Source organism: Callorhinus ursinus, unplaced genomic scaffold (assembly GCF_003265705.2).
Source record: "Callorhinus ursinus isolate GAN/ISIS: 27379988/994484 unplaced genomic scaffold, GSC_fseal_2.0 scaffold94, whole genome shotgun sequence".
NCBI classification, from domain to species: Eukaryota; Metazoa; Chordata; class Mammalia; order Carnivora; family Otariidae; genus Callorhinus; species Callorhinus ursinus.
Window position 1 is genome coordinate 1,803,882 of NW_027397156.1, and position 15,263 is coordinate 1,819,144.

The 15,263-nt window shown below is 41.2% G+C and overlaps 2 protein-coding genes across 5 annotated transcripts in view; one reads left to right on the top strand and one right to left on the bottom strand.

The window, feature by feature from the left end:
* Window positions 1-7,034: 7,034 nt before the first annotated feature.
* MRPL51 (mitochondrial ribosomal protein L51) lies at window positions 7,035-8,171 on the bottom strand. Its single transcript, XM_025851885.2, has 3 exons — window positions 7,955-8,171; window positions 7,761-7,871; window positions 7,035-7,352 (listed from the first exon to the last, which is right to left on the bottom strand). The coding sequence occupies exons 1-3, from the start codon at window positions 8,031-8,033 to the stop codon at window positions 7,156-7,158; spliced, it is 387 nt and encodes a 128-aa protein (XP_025707670.1). The 5' UTR covers window positions 8,034-8,171; the 3' UTR covers window positions 7,035-7,155.
* Window positions 8,172-8,286: 115 nt separating this feature from the next.
* Window positions 8,287-15,263, top strand: part of NCAPD2 (non-SMC condensin I complex subunit D2) — a 29,814-nt gene continuing 22,837 nt past the window's right edge. For 2 of the 4 annotated variants that reach the window (XM_025851882.2, XM_073888764.1), the window contains exons 1-2: window positions 8,287-9,037; window positions 9,608-9,757. In XM_025851882.2, coding sequence (XP_025707667.2) covers window positions 9,631-9,757 — 127 coding nt within the window. In that variant the 5' untranslated portion in view covers window positions 8,287-9,037; window positions 9,608-9,630. The remainder of the gene's footprint in view (window positions 9,038-9,607; window positions 9,758-15,263) is intronic. The other 2 variants (XM_025851883.2, XM_073888765.1) reach the window with 1 other exon arrangement.

Consider the following 15,263-nt stretch of genomic DNA (forward strand, 5'->3'; position numbering starts at 1 on the left):
TCCCACATCAGGCTCCCTGCTCAGCAGGGAGTCTGCTTCTCCTCTGACCCTACCCCCTCTTGGGCTCTCTCTCTCTCACTCTCTCAAATAAATAAATAAAATCTTTAAAAAATAAAATAAAATGCATTTATGAGCTGACAAGGAAATAAAGACTGTGTAGACCAAAAACTAAGTTAAAGCTGGTACTCAGAGAGATAAGCTGAGCACTGAAGCCTGTTTTGCCTTATGGGCATTTGCTAAAAAGTTGAATTTAGGCATGGTGATGGCCTCACTGGATGCCATGGTGGCAGAGGAGACAGAGCTCAGGGCTTTTCTAGGGTTGGAAATCTAACAGAAAGTCCCCACCATAAAGTCAGAACCCCTATATTGTCATGTAAGAGTGGATTTAAAATATACTCACACCCACACTGCCCTAGGAGACTTCATAGAACACTGTTTATCTCGAACCTAGGTGCCTAGTAGAGATCTGTTATTTTTTTTCTTTTAAATACTAGCAGAGAATTTATAACCACAAGTGTTGTTTTTCTGCCTGAATTTTTTGTTGATCCTAACAACAAAATGGTAAGAATTTAAAGTGGTTTTAGGTTAATAGTGCCACCAAGCTCCAGGCAGAAGCAATGCAATCCTCTCTGGATGAGCTCATCCTCAATCTAGGCCCTGGGGAATTTCCACAGATACAGTTCCAAGAAATATAAATTGTAGTCAAAAATTGCAAACAAATAAGAAACAAGGTTCCAAGAGCAAGAGCCAACAGAGATAGAGATAGAGATAGGAAATAAGAAAGAAAGTTAGAAAATCAAACCAAATAGTCCAATGTCCGACTAATAGGAGTTCTAAAAAGAGAAAACAGGATATGAGATAAAATGAGAAAACAGGATTATAAGAGAAATACAAAAAAATTTTCCTGAATTGAACAAATCCTTCTGGATTAAATAATGTGCTGTGTGCCCAACACAAAGAAAAAAAGAAGGACATCAAGACACATTTTTACGAAATCAGAATATTATGGAAAAAGAGAAGATCCTAAAAGAATTCAAAAAAGGGGGGGGAAAAGGAAAAAGAATCAGAATGGCATCTCAATACAGTATTAGAAATAGAAGACAGTGTGGCAGTACCTTTAAAATTCTGAAGAAAAATGATCATTAATCTAGAATTCTCTACCAACCGAACTATCAATATAAGATCAATATAAAAAATAAGATCAATATATATCAAAAGGTAGAATATAGACTTCTTTCAGCATCAAATTCTTACCTCCACAAACAATGAATCATGGAACACTGCATCAAAAACTAATGATGTAATATATGGTGATTAACATAACAATAAAAAAATTAAATAAAAAAAATTCTTACCTCCCTTTTCAAGTAGGCTACTACAAGATGTGCTCTGGCAAACAAGAAAGAGAAAGGCAATACATGTAGGGTATGGAATGCTGGATCCACATACTGGTGAAAGAAAATCCTTGGAATGGTAGCTGTGCCACAGACCCAGAAACAATGTGTCCTGACTGAAATAAGAGGTTAGAAAAAAACTGGGAAAGTCTCCATAGAAAAAAATTAATAAAGTATCTGACATGTTTAAATATTTGAAAAATAATATGAACCATTATTTTTACAGGTCTGATGAGATGTATGGAAAAAAATTAGAGCTAGATACAAAGAAAAAATGCAATTACTAACTTAAGGAAAAACAAAAAGCTAAATAAGAAATAGAAGTTACTTCACATTTATGTCAATTGATTTTTCAACAAGGGTGCCAAGACCATTAAATGGGGGAAAGAATAATCTTTTCAACAAATGATGCTGGGACAAATGGATGTCAGCATGCAAAAGAATGAATTTGGATGGCTTCCTCTCACCATACACAAACATTAACTCAAAATGTATCAAAAACTTAAATGTAAGAGCTAAAACCATAAAAGTCTTAAAAGAAAACATAGTTCTATGTCTTCATGACCTTGGATTAGGCAATGGTTTCTTACATATGATAACAAAGGCACAAACAACAAAAGAAAAAATACACAGGACATCAGCAAAATTTAAAACTTGTGCTTCAGGGCACCTGAGTGCCTCAGTCAGTTAAGCCTGTGAATCTTGATTTTGGCTCAGGTCATGGTCTCATGGTTGTGAGATCTAACCCCGAGTCAGCCTCTGCACTCAGTGCAGAGTCTGCTTGGGATTCACTCTCTCCCTCTCCCTCTGCTCCTCTCTCTAAAATAAATAAATAAATAAAATCTTCTTAAAAATAAAACTTTTGTGCTTCAAAGAATGTGATCAAGAAAGTGAAAAGAATTCACAGAATGGAAGAAAATATTTGCAAATCAGATATCTGATATGATAATTGTCTAGAATATATAAAGAACTCTTCCAACTCAATTATAATAAAAAAGTTTGAAAATGAACAAAGGATCTAAATAGATATTTCTTAAAAGAAGATATGCCAATGGACATTAAGCACAAGAAAAGATGCTTTACATCATTAGCCATCAGGGAAATACAAATCAAAGCAACAGTGCGATACTACTTTATGCCCACTAGAATGGCTACTGTGAAAAACAAAAACAAAAGCAAAACAGATAATACCAAGTGTTGCCACGCATGTGGAGAAATTAAACCCTCATACACTGCAGGTAGAGATGCAAAATAATGTGGTCAATTTGGAAAAGAGTTGGCAATTCCTCAAACAGTTAAACATAGAGTTACCATATGACCCAGCAATTCCACTTCTAGGTATATATGTAAGAAAAATGAAAATGTCCACACAAAACCTTGTTACATGAATGTTCATAGGCCACATTATTCAGAATAACCAAAAAGTAAAAACAACCCAAATGTCCGCTAACTGATAAATGGATAAATATGGTGTGGTATATCCATACAATGGAATATTATTCAGCAATAAAAAGGAAGGAAGTACTGATACATGCTACAACATGGATGAACCTTGAAAGTACTATGCTAAGTTTGAAAAGCCAGTCATAAAGGATTAAATATGGTGTGATTCCATTTAGATGAAATATCCAGAATAGGCAAGAATCTATAGGGACAGAAAATGGATTAGTGGCTGTCTAGAACTGGGAGGGAGGGGAAATTGAGGGTGGCAACTAAGGAGTATAGGGTTTCATTTTGGAGTAATGATGAAAACGTTAAAAAATTGAGTATGATGATGGATGTACAATTCAGTGAATATACTAAAAGCCATTGAACTGGGCAAATTGTATCTCAATAAAGATATAGAGTTTTTAAATAAGAAACACAAGTTATTCCACAGTACACTAAGTAGTAAACAATATTGACGTGGTCCTAATAATGTAGATATTGCCTACTGATTTAAGCCAAAATGCTGAGATAACTATGATGAAGAGGAGGGGGGGTGGGGACTATAAGAAAGGAAGGGATTGAGAAGTATAAATCCAGTTTCCTGACAAGATAACTAATAGAGGCCACTGGCTTTGGGAAGAGTCCCAAATCAAACCTGGAGAATCTATTGAAGCTATAAAGAATCATAAATTTCAAGAACTAAGAAAAATCAAAGGAATGTGGTATATATATTGGTAGATATATATACCAGTGGTGTATATATATGTATCGGGGAGACTGAAGACTATAGTTATGAGTTGAATTGTGTCCTTCAAAAATTTTTATGTGAAAGTCCTGGGGAACCTGGCTGGCTCAGTTTTTGGAGCATATGACTCTCGGTCTTGAGGTTGAGTTCGAACCCCACATTCAGTGTAGAGATTACTTAAAAATAAAATCTTTTTTTAAATTTTATTTTATTATGTTATGTTAATCACCATACATTACATCATTAGTTTTTGATGTAGTGTTCCATGATTCATTGTTTGCATATAACACGCAGTGCTCCATTCAATACATGCCCTCTTTAATACCCATCACCAGGCTAACCCATCCCCCCAACCCCCTTCCCTCTAGAACCCTCAGTTTGTTTCTCAGAGTCCATAGTCTCTCATGGTTCGTCTCCCCCTCCGATTTCCCTTTAAACGATTTTTTTATGTTGAAGTCCTAACCCTCAGTACCTCAGAATGTGATCTTATTTGGAAATAGGGTTGTTGCAGATGTAGTTAGTTAAGATGAAGTCATATTGGAGTAGAGCGGGCCCCACTCTGGTATGACTAGAATCTTTATAAAATGGGAAAATTTGGAGACACGCACACAGAGAGAATGCCATTTTAACATGAAGGCAGAGATCAGGCTGATATGTTTACAAGACAAAGAACACCAAACATTGCCAGCAAACCACCAGAAGCTAGGAGAGAGGCATGAAGTAGATTCTCCCTCATAACCCTCAGAAGAACCAACCCTGCTGACACCTTGATCTCAGACTGCTAAGCCTCTGGAAATGTGAAACAATAAATTGCTGTTGTTTAAGCCACCAAAGTTGTGATATTTTGTTATGGCAGCCCCAGAAAACTACTATGTACAGCTATCTTGAACTACATTATGTTTTATACCCCAAACCAGCAACAAACATATATATTGTACATGTACATTACATATGATTGTATAATAGGTGGTGAGAATACCAAAAGGACTTGAGGGTGTGTAAAGTTTGACCTGTTATAATAAACACTGATAAGTTTAAGAAACTAACAAGACTAAATAAATGTGTTTATTAGGATATGAATCATCCTAGGGGTGCCTGAATGGCTCAGTCGTTGGGCGTCTGCCTTCGGCTCAGGTCATGATCCCAGGGTCCTGGGATTGAGCCCCACATCAGGCTCACTGCTCAGCGGGGAGCCTTCTTCTCCCTCTCCCACTCCCCTTGCTTGTGTTCCCTCTCTCACTGTCTCTCTCTCTCTGTCAAATAAATAAATAAAATCTTAAAAAAAAAAAGAATATGAATCATCCTAGACAAAAATAGAACATTTTTGGGGCATGTGGGTGGCTCAGATGGTTAAGCATCTGCCTTCGGCTCAGGTCATGATTCTAGGGTCCTGGGATCGAGCCCCGCATCAGGCTCCCTGCTTGGCGGAGAGCCTGCTTCTCCCTCTCCCTCTACTGTTCCCCCTACTTGTGCTCTCTCGTTCTGTCAAAAAAATCTTAAAAAAAAAAAAAAAACATTGTTTTTCTGGTAGACCACATGATCTTTACTTATCCATCAAAAGATGTGTTTCATTTTTTTATTCCTTTTTCCCCTATTCCCCTCCCGAGCCACAGACATTATAAATTGCTTGATATAATTGTTTTTGGAAAATGTGTACTATTATCTGTTCATGTACTTTTAATTTACATACATGATGTTTCTTTTTTAAAAGATTTTATTTATTTATTTGAGAGAGAGAGGGCACAAGCTGAGGGAGGGGCAGAGGGAGAGAGAGAAGCAGGCTCCCTGCTGAGTAGGGGGAAGGGTATAGGGAGAGGGAGAAGCAGACTCCTCAATGAGTGTGGAGCTCAACATAGGGCTCCATCCCAGGATCTTGAGATCATGACCTGAGCTGAAGTCAGACTCTTAACCAACTGAGCCATCCAGGCACCCCCCCACATTTTCTTTATTTATCAGTTGATAGACATTTGGGTTGTTTCTTCTTAAAGATTTTATTTATTTTTTGACAGAGAGAGACACAGTGAGAGGGAACACAAGCAAGGGGAGTGGAAGAGGGAGAAGCAGGCTTCCCACAGAGCAAGGAGCCCGATGCGGGGCTCGATCCCAGGACTCTGGGATCATGACCTGAGCCAAAGGCAGACGCTTAATGACTGAGCCACCCAGGCGCCCCTTGGGTTGTTTCTTCTTTTTGGCTATAATGAATAACAATGCTATGAACATTTGTGTACCAGTTTTTGTATGAACATGTTTTCATTTGTGTTGGATATATACCCAACAGGAGTGGAATTGCTGGGTCATGTGCACCACTGAGCACTCTTCTCTTCCCTGTTGAAATGTTCTCCCACTTCTTTCTTCCCTTACTGAAATCCAACCTCTTCTAGGACACCTCTCCTGATTAGGCCAAATACAGTCTCTTATCTAGATCATTTATCTCCGTGTCAGAAGTTTCCAAACATGGCTAATTAAAATTACCTGAGGGATTTTAATCAGAATTATCGAAAACTAGAGGAGTAATACTTTGAATAAGTAAACACCTGGAAACAATCTAAATATCTATCAAAATGAAACTAGTAAACCACTATGGTATAGAATGTGAGGATATAAAATATCCAAGTTATATTAAGTAAATAAGAAAGGTAGAGAACAGTGGGTATGGAATCCTACTCTTCTCAAAAGGAGATATACAGTTAATATATGCTTGCACGATATATGTCCAAAGGACTAAAAAGAATCTTTTAAGAATGGTTGCCTCTGGGAAAAAAGAGTGGTGACCTCTGTGAAGGAACACCAAAAAAACAGGCTGTGAGAAAACTTTTTACCTGATTACCCTTTAGTAATTTTAAATTTTGCATTGCATGTATGGATATATTTTTTAAATGTGTCTAAAAAAACGACACATAGATGTGCAAAACAGCTCAGCCCTACAGATCACAAATCTTTGGAGGCAGGGAGCAGGCTTTTGAAATTATGAAACTACCAAGATGATTCTGATGATCAGTCAGGCTTAGGATGTAAACCATTCATATGGTACTCAATGCCTCCTATTAAAGTGTACATGTGTGAATATATCTTTACTCCCTAACTAGAAAAGCATATTATCTATTATATTTTGTTATTCCTACAGTTCTCAGTTCAGAAAAGGTACCCAATATTTTTGATGAGAATAATGCAGAAGCATAATTCCACTTATCTGTTATATTTCAACTAATGTGAAAGTTTTTAAAAATACATTTAACAGAATTATGAGGCAATTAAAAATACCATTTTCAATATATGAAGGGCTAAATGTCAAAAAGTGCCAACAATGATTTTTCTTTTTTAAAAGCTATAGGTATGGCTCGTCTGCAAAGGGCAAGTGGTTAAGTCCAAACCTAAGACTATAGGACTTATGGATATCTCAGACTTCAGAGTCTACAGGAATGAGTAAAAGTAGCATCTAGTGTAAAATAAAGTGTGTGGATAACAGATTCCAAAGAAGCCCCATTTTATTACAAGGAGCATACACATTCCTTTCCTTATAAGGAAAAGTACTGTTCCCCTTCTCCGCGCTGATAGATGTGCCTCTTCCACAGTTCCCAGCTTTCTCTTCTACCGATACTTCCCATGTCGATTAAAGTGTTTGTAGAGGTAGTTGATGCGTTTGTTAAGGTTGTGCAGGTCATCAAGGAACATCCTATTTCCAACCATTTTCTTCTTTCGGATACAACGTTGTAATTCATTCCCCTTCCAGCCTCGAAGCCATTTGGGGCCCTTGATCAGTTCTTTGGGGTGCATTTTGAAGTCTCCTGTGTAATGTGAGAGAACGTATTAGTTCCAAGACAAGAGGGAAGTGAGCCTCAACCCAGTTAAGCCTTCAGCACACAGTTGCACTTCCCTGAGCTACACCTACAGACAAGACACATTACACCACATGTTCAAGAGCACAGACTCTGGAGCCAGGCTGCTTGGGGTTCAAATTCTGGCGCTGCCATTTACTGGCTTTGGGAAAATCACACAACGTCTCTGTGCCTCAGTTTCCTTGGCTGTAAAGTGAAGAAGTTATTGTAAGGAATAACAGCACCGAACACAACCTAAATAGACACGTACGTGTCTGCTCTTACGATTGAGCACGGCACCATTCCTACACAGGTGGAAAAAAATCTTTACGGCACAAATGCCATTCTGAAATTCTGTGCCATGGAGTCGCGTCTTACCCAGGATCCCGATATTGTCATACACCCCGAACATGGCCCTCTTCTCGTTCCAACGATCAACCACTTTGGGAGGAGGGAGGGTGAGCCTTACGTGGAACATTCTAGGAATACCTAAGGATGAAGAAGAAATGGAATGAATATAAGCCCCTTACAGGCAAGCAGTTCTCGGGGCGTTTTTCTACATCAGCACTTACCCAAAGAGAAGCTTCTGCAGGCCAAGGGCACCCGGCCCCATAGGACCCTTCCTGCCCCCAAAAGGAGGCTTCCTGCCATTGCTCTCGTCTCTCCCCCACAACAGCACCAGCACAAGCATAAGAATAGCGTCGCACGTGGCCTTCAAGGAGCTGACAGGGACCTTCCACTCTAACGTCAGAGGGCACTAGGTGGAGGCAGCCATCTTGGGCCTCACGCCGCCTCGGCCCCTCCTTCCCCCGCCATAAGCCCCGCCCTCCGGGTTCCGGTGTACGAGGCCTTGACACCCTCCCGCCCCGCCTCGCCTCGCCCCGGCATTTCCGGTTCGCCCGCGGAAGTCGTGGACTGTCAGAAGAGCTGAGTCGCTCGTATCGTCGTTGCCTGGGAAGCCCCCAACGTGAATTCAAGAAAATTCACCCTTTCCTGGGGGGTCCCTCAACTGTGAGGGAGATGAAGGTGCAGACCCTGGGACCCTGAACTTCCTTTTTCTGTGCCTCACAGCAGTTTTGCGCTGTAGCTGTTTTTATTACCCCTTTTCTACAGGGGAGGAAATCTAAGGCTCAGAGAGTGAAGTAACCTGCTGGACGTCACATAGCGGAGGCGATGGCGGAACGTGGATTAGAGCCTGAGCCTCCTAAACTCCCGGCTTGGACTTGCCTCCTGTCCTGGGAGGGTGACTGAGTGGGTCCCCAGCCCAGGGGCACTACCACTCCCGGGTTAGAAGGGCAGCAGAACCCGGTGGCCGCGAGGCGAAGGGGGCGGGTACTGGACCTAGGCCCCGCCCCTCCCTCGGCGCGGCTGCCCGGCTTCCCGACTCCTACGATGTGATTGGCCGGTCCCCGCAGTGAGTGTCGCGATTGGCCTCCTAACGGCCGTTGAGATTTGAACTCCACGTTTGTGGCTTTGCCCGCGCGGCGCCTGGCTGTGTAGCGGTGTTTTGCGTCCGCCTGCCGGGGATTGGCCGGTTTCTCTGCCCGCTTCCGAGTGCTGCCGTGCTCGTTGGTGCGTATTGTGCACTCCGTGTTTTTTCCTTCGTTTCGGCCTCACGACCTGAGCCGGAGGAGCGGCGGGTGAACTCTTCTGAGGTGTGGTGTTCATGGGCAGCGGGGAATGAAAGACTGGGCGTGTTGGGGACGGGGCAATATGACGCGGTATTAGGCCGCGTAGGAGAGGCGGGGAGGTTCCATGCGTATATCTTTGGGGTAAGATGTAGAAACAGTAAGTTTTACAGATCCGCTACGGAATATGGGCAAATCGCTTAACCTTTCTTAGCTTCAATTTCCTCATGTGTAAATTGGGTTATGTTATTATGCATTCCTTGAGATTGGCATTTGGAGAGCTATATCAGATATGATGTCCATTTTCGTATCCCTTGACTCATTTGATCCTCACAACAACTTTGTAAAATAATCAGAGATTAGTAACTCCGTTTTGCAGATGAGGTTCACGGGGTTATGTGACATGACCAAATGGCAGAGTCACAACTAGAATTAGATTCTAGTCCAGGGTTGATCTCACATCCTCTAAGATAATGTTACCAGCTTGATATAAGTTTGATATAAGCATCATGTATTGGAGAGGGGAGGAATAATAGAACCAGATAAAAAGACAGGCCTTAGATATAGACCCTGACCTATTTGCTGTTTGGTTTCCAGCCTTGTGAGCCAGTGGGAGAAAGATGTCTCCCCAACTGTATGAGTTCCATCTGCCCTTATCCCCAGAGGAGTTGTTGAAAAGTGGAGGGGTGAATCAATATGTTGTGCAAGAGATACTGTCCATCAGAAATCTTCAATCACAGCTTAGAGGTAAGACTCCATAGCTGCTACTGTGCCTAGCACTTCGAAACAACCTTCCCACATGTAATTATATTGTCTGTCTGTTCCACTACACCACTAAGCTCCATGAGGGCAAAGAACTTGTCTTGCCTAGTCACTGTTTTTTTCCTAGTATTGCTTGGGATGTATTACATGGAGAGTATACACATTGACCTCCTTTCCTCAATTATTCAATAAACAGTCTGGGTGCATGTGGGTACTCTGGACAAAAACTTATTTTTGATCTTTACCTCTTATAAACTAAAATTAAGTTCTGGTGGATTTAAAGGTTATAGACTTTCTCAGAATGTGTGGGACTTGACCTGACTTGTTTCAGGTAATACTTTTTTAAAGTCTAGATCTCTTGTTTCCAAGAGTGCACTAATGGGGGGGGGGGCGGACGACAAATACGTACAGCTGCAACACTGAACAGTGTATGGACAATGAAGGTTATCCATTGAAACCTACAGATGAACAAGACAATTTATACATTATCAGCGAGACCCCATAATATCACTATACTTATTGGAAGTGGTCTTCTATCAATTAGGTTGCTTTGGAGAGGTACATAGAGTAGAGATTTAAGACTCTGGAGCCAAGCTATCTGAATCTGAATCCTGGCTCTACCACTTTGACCTTGGACAAGTTACTTATTCTCTCTGTGCGTCAGTCTCCTTGTCTGTAAAGATAGGGATAATAACCTACTTCGTTTGTTATCTCCTACAACAAGAAGGGTTGGTTAATGCAGCAGCTTGATAATTTAACTCCAGCTTGTTTCCTCTTGGCCTTCCCATCATGGTTGCTAGATGGTAGCTCCTTGCTCTGATGTCCAGAGTTAGAAAAGGTGATCCTTTTTTTTTTTATCTTATGCTTTTTCTTTTCTTCTTTCCTTTTTTAAAACTTTACCAAAAGCCTCCCAACAGATTTAGCCAGAATTGGGTTTTGCCTGTTTCCCTGACTAATTACTGGTAAGGGAAATGGAATCACCCAGATTGTCTAAATTGATCAAGATTATTATCTAGGAGCCTCCCCAAACCTAGACATATCACTGTTTGGTAAGCAAAGAAGGCAGAGTGTGGCAGTCAATGGGTAGGTGGCTAGCCAACAGTATCCACTGTAGGGGAGAGGTAGACTGTTCTCTCCATACTGTATTGATATAGGCATCACCAGTTGCACAGGCTACACTGTAGTCAGTTGTCCTTCAGTTATTATAATGCATAATTTTTTAAATAATTACTCTAAGAGTTCTTTTCATAACAATTGCACTGCTTTTGGTGTTTAGAACCCTAACAATAAGTTCTGCAAGATCAAATCACTTAATTTGTTGAACAAGTATTTACTGACAATACACTGTGTGCCAGGCACTGTTCTGGGTACTGGATACACAACAGTAGACAAAACAGACAAGTTGACAGAGTTCTTTCTCTCAGGGTTCTCAAGAAGGAATAAATACAAATAGGGGATTTATCAGATGGTTGCAAGTGCCAGGGAGAAAAAGAAGCAAGATAAACAAGATATGGCATGGTGGGGTAGGAACTGCATTTTATGTTGGATGATAAGAGAAGGCTTGCTGATAGGTGATGTTCGAGCAGAGGCCTTAAAGGTGAGGAAGTGAACTGTGCCAATTCTCATAGGCATTCTAAGCAGAGAGAAAATCCAGTGCCGTGGCTCTGAGGTGGGAAAATGCCAATATGGTTGGAGTAGAGTAAGTTAGGGCAAAAGAGGTCAGATGAGAAGTGATGCAGATTTCTCTATAGTCATGCTCTTCTAAGTGTGGTCCTCAAACTAGCAACATTAGAATCATGATTTAGGAACTTATCAGAAATCCAAGATCCAACTCGGAACTACTGAATCACAAAATCCATTTTTTAAGAAGATCCCTAGGTAATTCAGATGCGCATTTAAGTTGGAGAAGCACTAATCTAGAGTCTTGTAGGTCATGGTAAAGATTTAGCTTCAGTGTGAGTGAGTTTGAAAGCCATTGGGTTTTGAGCACAGGAGTGACACAGTCTGACATTTTAAAAGTATCCCTGTTGTTTTGAATAGAGTAAGGGGCAAGGGAAGCGGCGAGACTAGTTTAGAGGCTAATACAGTAGTACCAGGTAGCTTGCCTGGGGTTGATAGCAGTGGAGGTAATCGTAAAAAGTTAGGTACTGAACATATGTTGAAAGTCGAGCAAAAAGGATTGTTGATGGATTGGCTTGAATTTATAGGGTTGGAGAAAGAGAATCTAGCATGATGACAAGGCTTTTGGAAGAAAGGAGCTGCCATTTACTGAGATGGAGTAGAATATGAGAGGAGCAGGTGTATTTACTTTTTTTTTAAGATTTTTATTTATTTGAGAGGCAGAGAGAGAGGTTGAGAGAATGAGTGGGAGAGGGGCAGAAGGAGAAGCAGGCTCCCTGCAGAGCAGGAAGCCTGACAGTGTGGGACTGAATCCTAGGACCCTGGGATCATGACTTGAGCTGAAGGCAGATGCTTAACTGACTGAGCTACCCAGGCGCCCGAGAGGAGCAGGTTTAGTCTGTTGGTTGTAGAGTTCTGGAGTTCAGGGGAGAGGTGCCAGCTACAGTTATACATTTGGGGTTTGATATTCAGCATTGTAGAGGGCATTTAAAGCTATGAAATTTGAACGTAGATGGAGAAGAAAAGCAATTTAAAAACGTAAGATCTGAGACAGTCCGGTAGAAGCTGGGAAGATGAGAAAGAAACCAATAGGAGAAACTGAGGACCAATCATTGAGGCAGAAAGTGAACAAGAGGTGCTAACTGGAGGCTAAATTATTGAGTACATTTCAAAAAGAAAGGGAGAGCTCAACTGCAAGTTAATGACTGGACTTCGCAATGTGGCGATTGCAACCTTGGGGAAAGCAGTTTCAGAGGAGTGGTGGGGCAAAAGCCTAATAGGAAGAGGTTTATGAGAAAATGGGAGGACAGTTTAGATAACTTATCATGGTTGCTTTGCTTTAATGAGGAACAGAGAAAAGGGGTGGTGGTAGAGGAGGAGATAGAGTTGAGGGAGGATTTTTTTTGTAAGATGGGTGGTATTGCATGTGTATGTGCTGAATGAATGGAAGTGATCAGAGAGGGAAAGGTTGATGATGCAGGAGGGAGAAGGGATGAGTGTTGGGGCAGTATCTTTAGTAGGTGAGAGAGTGTGTGATCTGGTGCACAGGGGGAGGAGAAGGTTTCATTAGAGCATGGGATAGTTTATCCACAGCAGCAAAAGAGAAGGCAGAGTACGTGGGCACAGATGCAGATAATGCAGGAAGATACGGAACTTGGGGCGGCTGGAAGTTCTCTTCTGTGTGATTCTATTTTCTCCATGAGATAGGAAGTGAACCCTTTAACTGAGAGGGAGCTGGGGAAGAAGGTCTTGATCTTCTGAGCAGAGGAAAAGTATGAAATAATTGCCTAGAAGAAAGTGAGTAGGGCTGGGAATTTGTAATAGGCCTAGCAAGAAATACTAAGGGTCCACTTGTGGTTAATGGGCATAAGTTTAAAGTGAGAATAGTTGGCATGATTGTGTATTTTTGTCAAGCCACTTTTATTTGTGTGGTTACAAGAATGGAGTAAGCAGTCAGTTAGATTTAATCCAGATTTGCCAGGGGAATAAATGTGTTGTGAATTTGGGGGGCAGCATAGCAGGGGGGAGGGGCAGAGGGAGAAGCAGACTCCCCGCTGAGCAGGGAGCCCGATATGGGACTGGATCCCAGGACCCTGGGATCATGACCTGAGCCAAAGGCAGACACTTAACCGACTGAGCCACCGAGGTGCCCTGTGTTGTGAATTTTAGTGGAAAAAATTAGAAATACCATAATGTCTAACAATAGGGGCACTTGGCTGACTCAGTCAATAGAGCATGCGACTCTTGATCTCAGGGTCATAGTTCAAGCCCCACATTGGGCATGAAACGTACTTAAAAAAAAAGAAATACCATAAGGTCTAATGATAGAAGAACAGTAAGTTAATTAAGATACATAGATTCAGTGGAATATTATGTGACCATTAAAAATTAGTTACAGGGGCACCTGGGTGGCTCAGTCATTAAGTGTCTGCCTTCGGCTCAGGTCATGATCCCAGGGTCCTGGGATCGAGCCCCACATTGGGCTCCCTGGTTGGCGGGAAGCCTGCTTCTCCCTCTCCCACCCCTGCTGCTTGTGTTCCTTCTCTCGCTGTGTCTCTCTCCGTCAAATAAATAAATAAAATCTTAAAAAAAAAAAAAAGGACCTTTAAAAAAATAAAATAAATAAAAATTATTTACAGAGGTTTCATAATATGCTTATTGTAATTTTAAATTTTAAAAAGCAGAACAGAGAAGTGAATATGTGATATGGCCTCAACAGCAGAAATGCTGTGCATACAAAATAGACAAAATTTAGCCAGGTGTTAACAGTGCTTATGTCTTTCTCTTTTTTCCATTTTCTGTATTTTCCAGATCACAGAAAGAGGTTTGTAAGATTAGTTAATAGTTTACATATACTGAGTTATATTGTGTGCTAAGTATTGTTCTGATTGCTTCATGGGGATTATCTCTACTAAACTTTACCAAAAAATTCTGAAAAGCCCTATAGGTGTGATCTTTTATTACACCCAATTTAGAGAAGCAGAAACAGAGTTAGTAAGCTAAGTAGCTTGGCCTGGTAAATGTTCAAGTCAAATGTAAATCTAAAGCAGTCTGACTGTAGACTAGATCAGTGGGTAGTGCTTCAAAGAATTAAAGAGATATGTGGACCAAGAAAAATCATTGGTTGTAATGAAAAAATGGGTAGTTGGTAATCTTTGAGAGAATAGTTGTTAGATTGGTAAATCTCAGAAACAGATTTCAGGAAATTGAAAGAGGAGACACAATTTAAAAGTGATATGATAGCACGGTCAAATGAAAGGCATTGAGCATTTTTGTTTTGTTTGTTTTAAAGGGAGGCCTGGGTGGCTCAGGCGGTTAAGCGTCTGCCTTCCGCTCGGTTCATGATCCCAGGGTCCTGGGATCCAGTCCCATGTCGGGCTCCCTGATCATCGGGGAGCCTGCTTCTCCCTCTGCCTGCTCTGCCTGCTGCTCCCCCTGCTTGTGCTCTGCACCCCCCCTGCCCCACTTCCAGACAAATGAATAAGTAAATCTTTAGAAAAAATAAAGGGAGGCCTGAGCATGTTGGCACAATAAGAGCAAGTCCTGGACAGGATAAAAAGCAAAGGTGAAAAAGAGGAGATGAATCTTCGGGGCAGTGGGACAGGTTAGCTTTAGAAGAAAGAAACTTTTTGCTTGAGACTCAGGTAAAGAATGGGAAGATGTTGGCAGAGACGTTTGTTGATAGGGAGGCAGGATTACGAGAGAACCTGTGCTTTGGGTCTTGTTCTTTTTGGTAAAGTGGAGAGCAGTCATCTATTAAAGTCAGAGAGGCATAAGGGTAAGAAGTATAAAGGAAGAGGAGAATGTGTTATGATTATAGTGCTAGGGAGGCTGTAAGAACTGGAGGAATAAGACAGCTTGTTAAAAATCA

What these genes read in the sequence shown, in the direction of transcription:
- MRPL51 (XM_025851885.2), bottom strand. Translation starts at nt 8,033, where the DNA reads ATGGCAGGAAGCCTCCTTTTGGGGGCAGGAAGGGTCCTATGGGGCCGG. An exon ending in CTGCAGAAGCTTCTCTTTGG is followed by an intron (nt 7,872 to 7,954) that starts GTAAGTGCTGAT and finishes CTTCATCCTTAG; the next exon opens with GTATTCCTAGAATGTTCCAC. An exon ending in TGACAATATCGGGATCCTGG is followed by an intron (nt 7,353 to 7,760) that starts GTAAGACGCGAC and finishes CACATTACACAG; the next exon opens with GAGACTTCAAAATGCACCCC.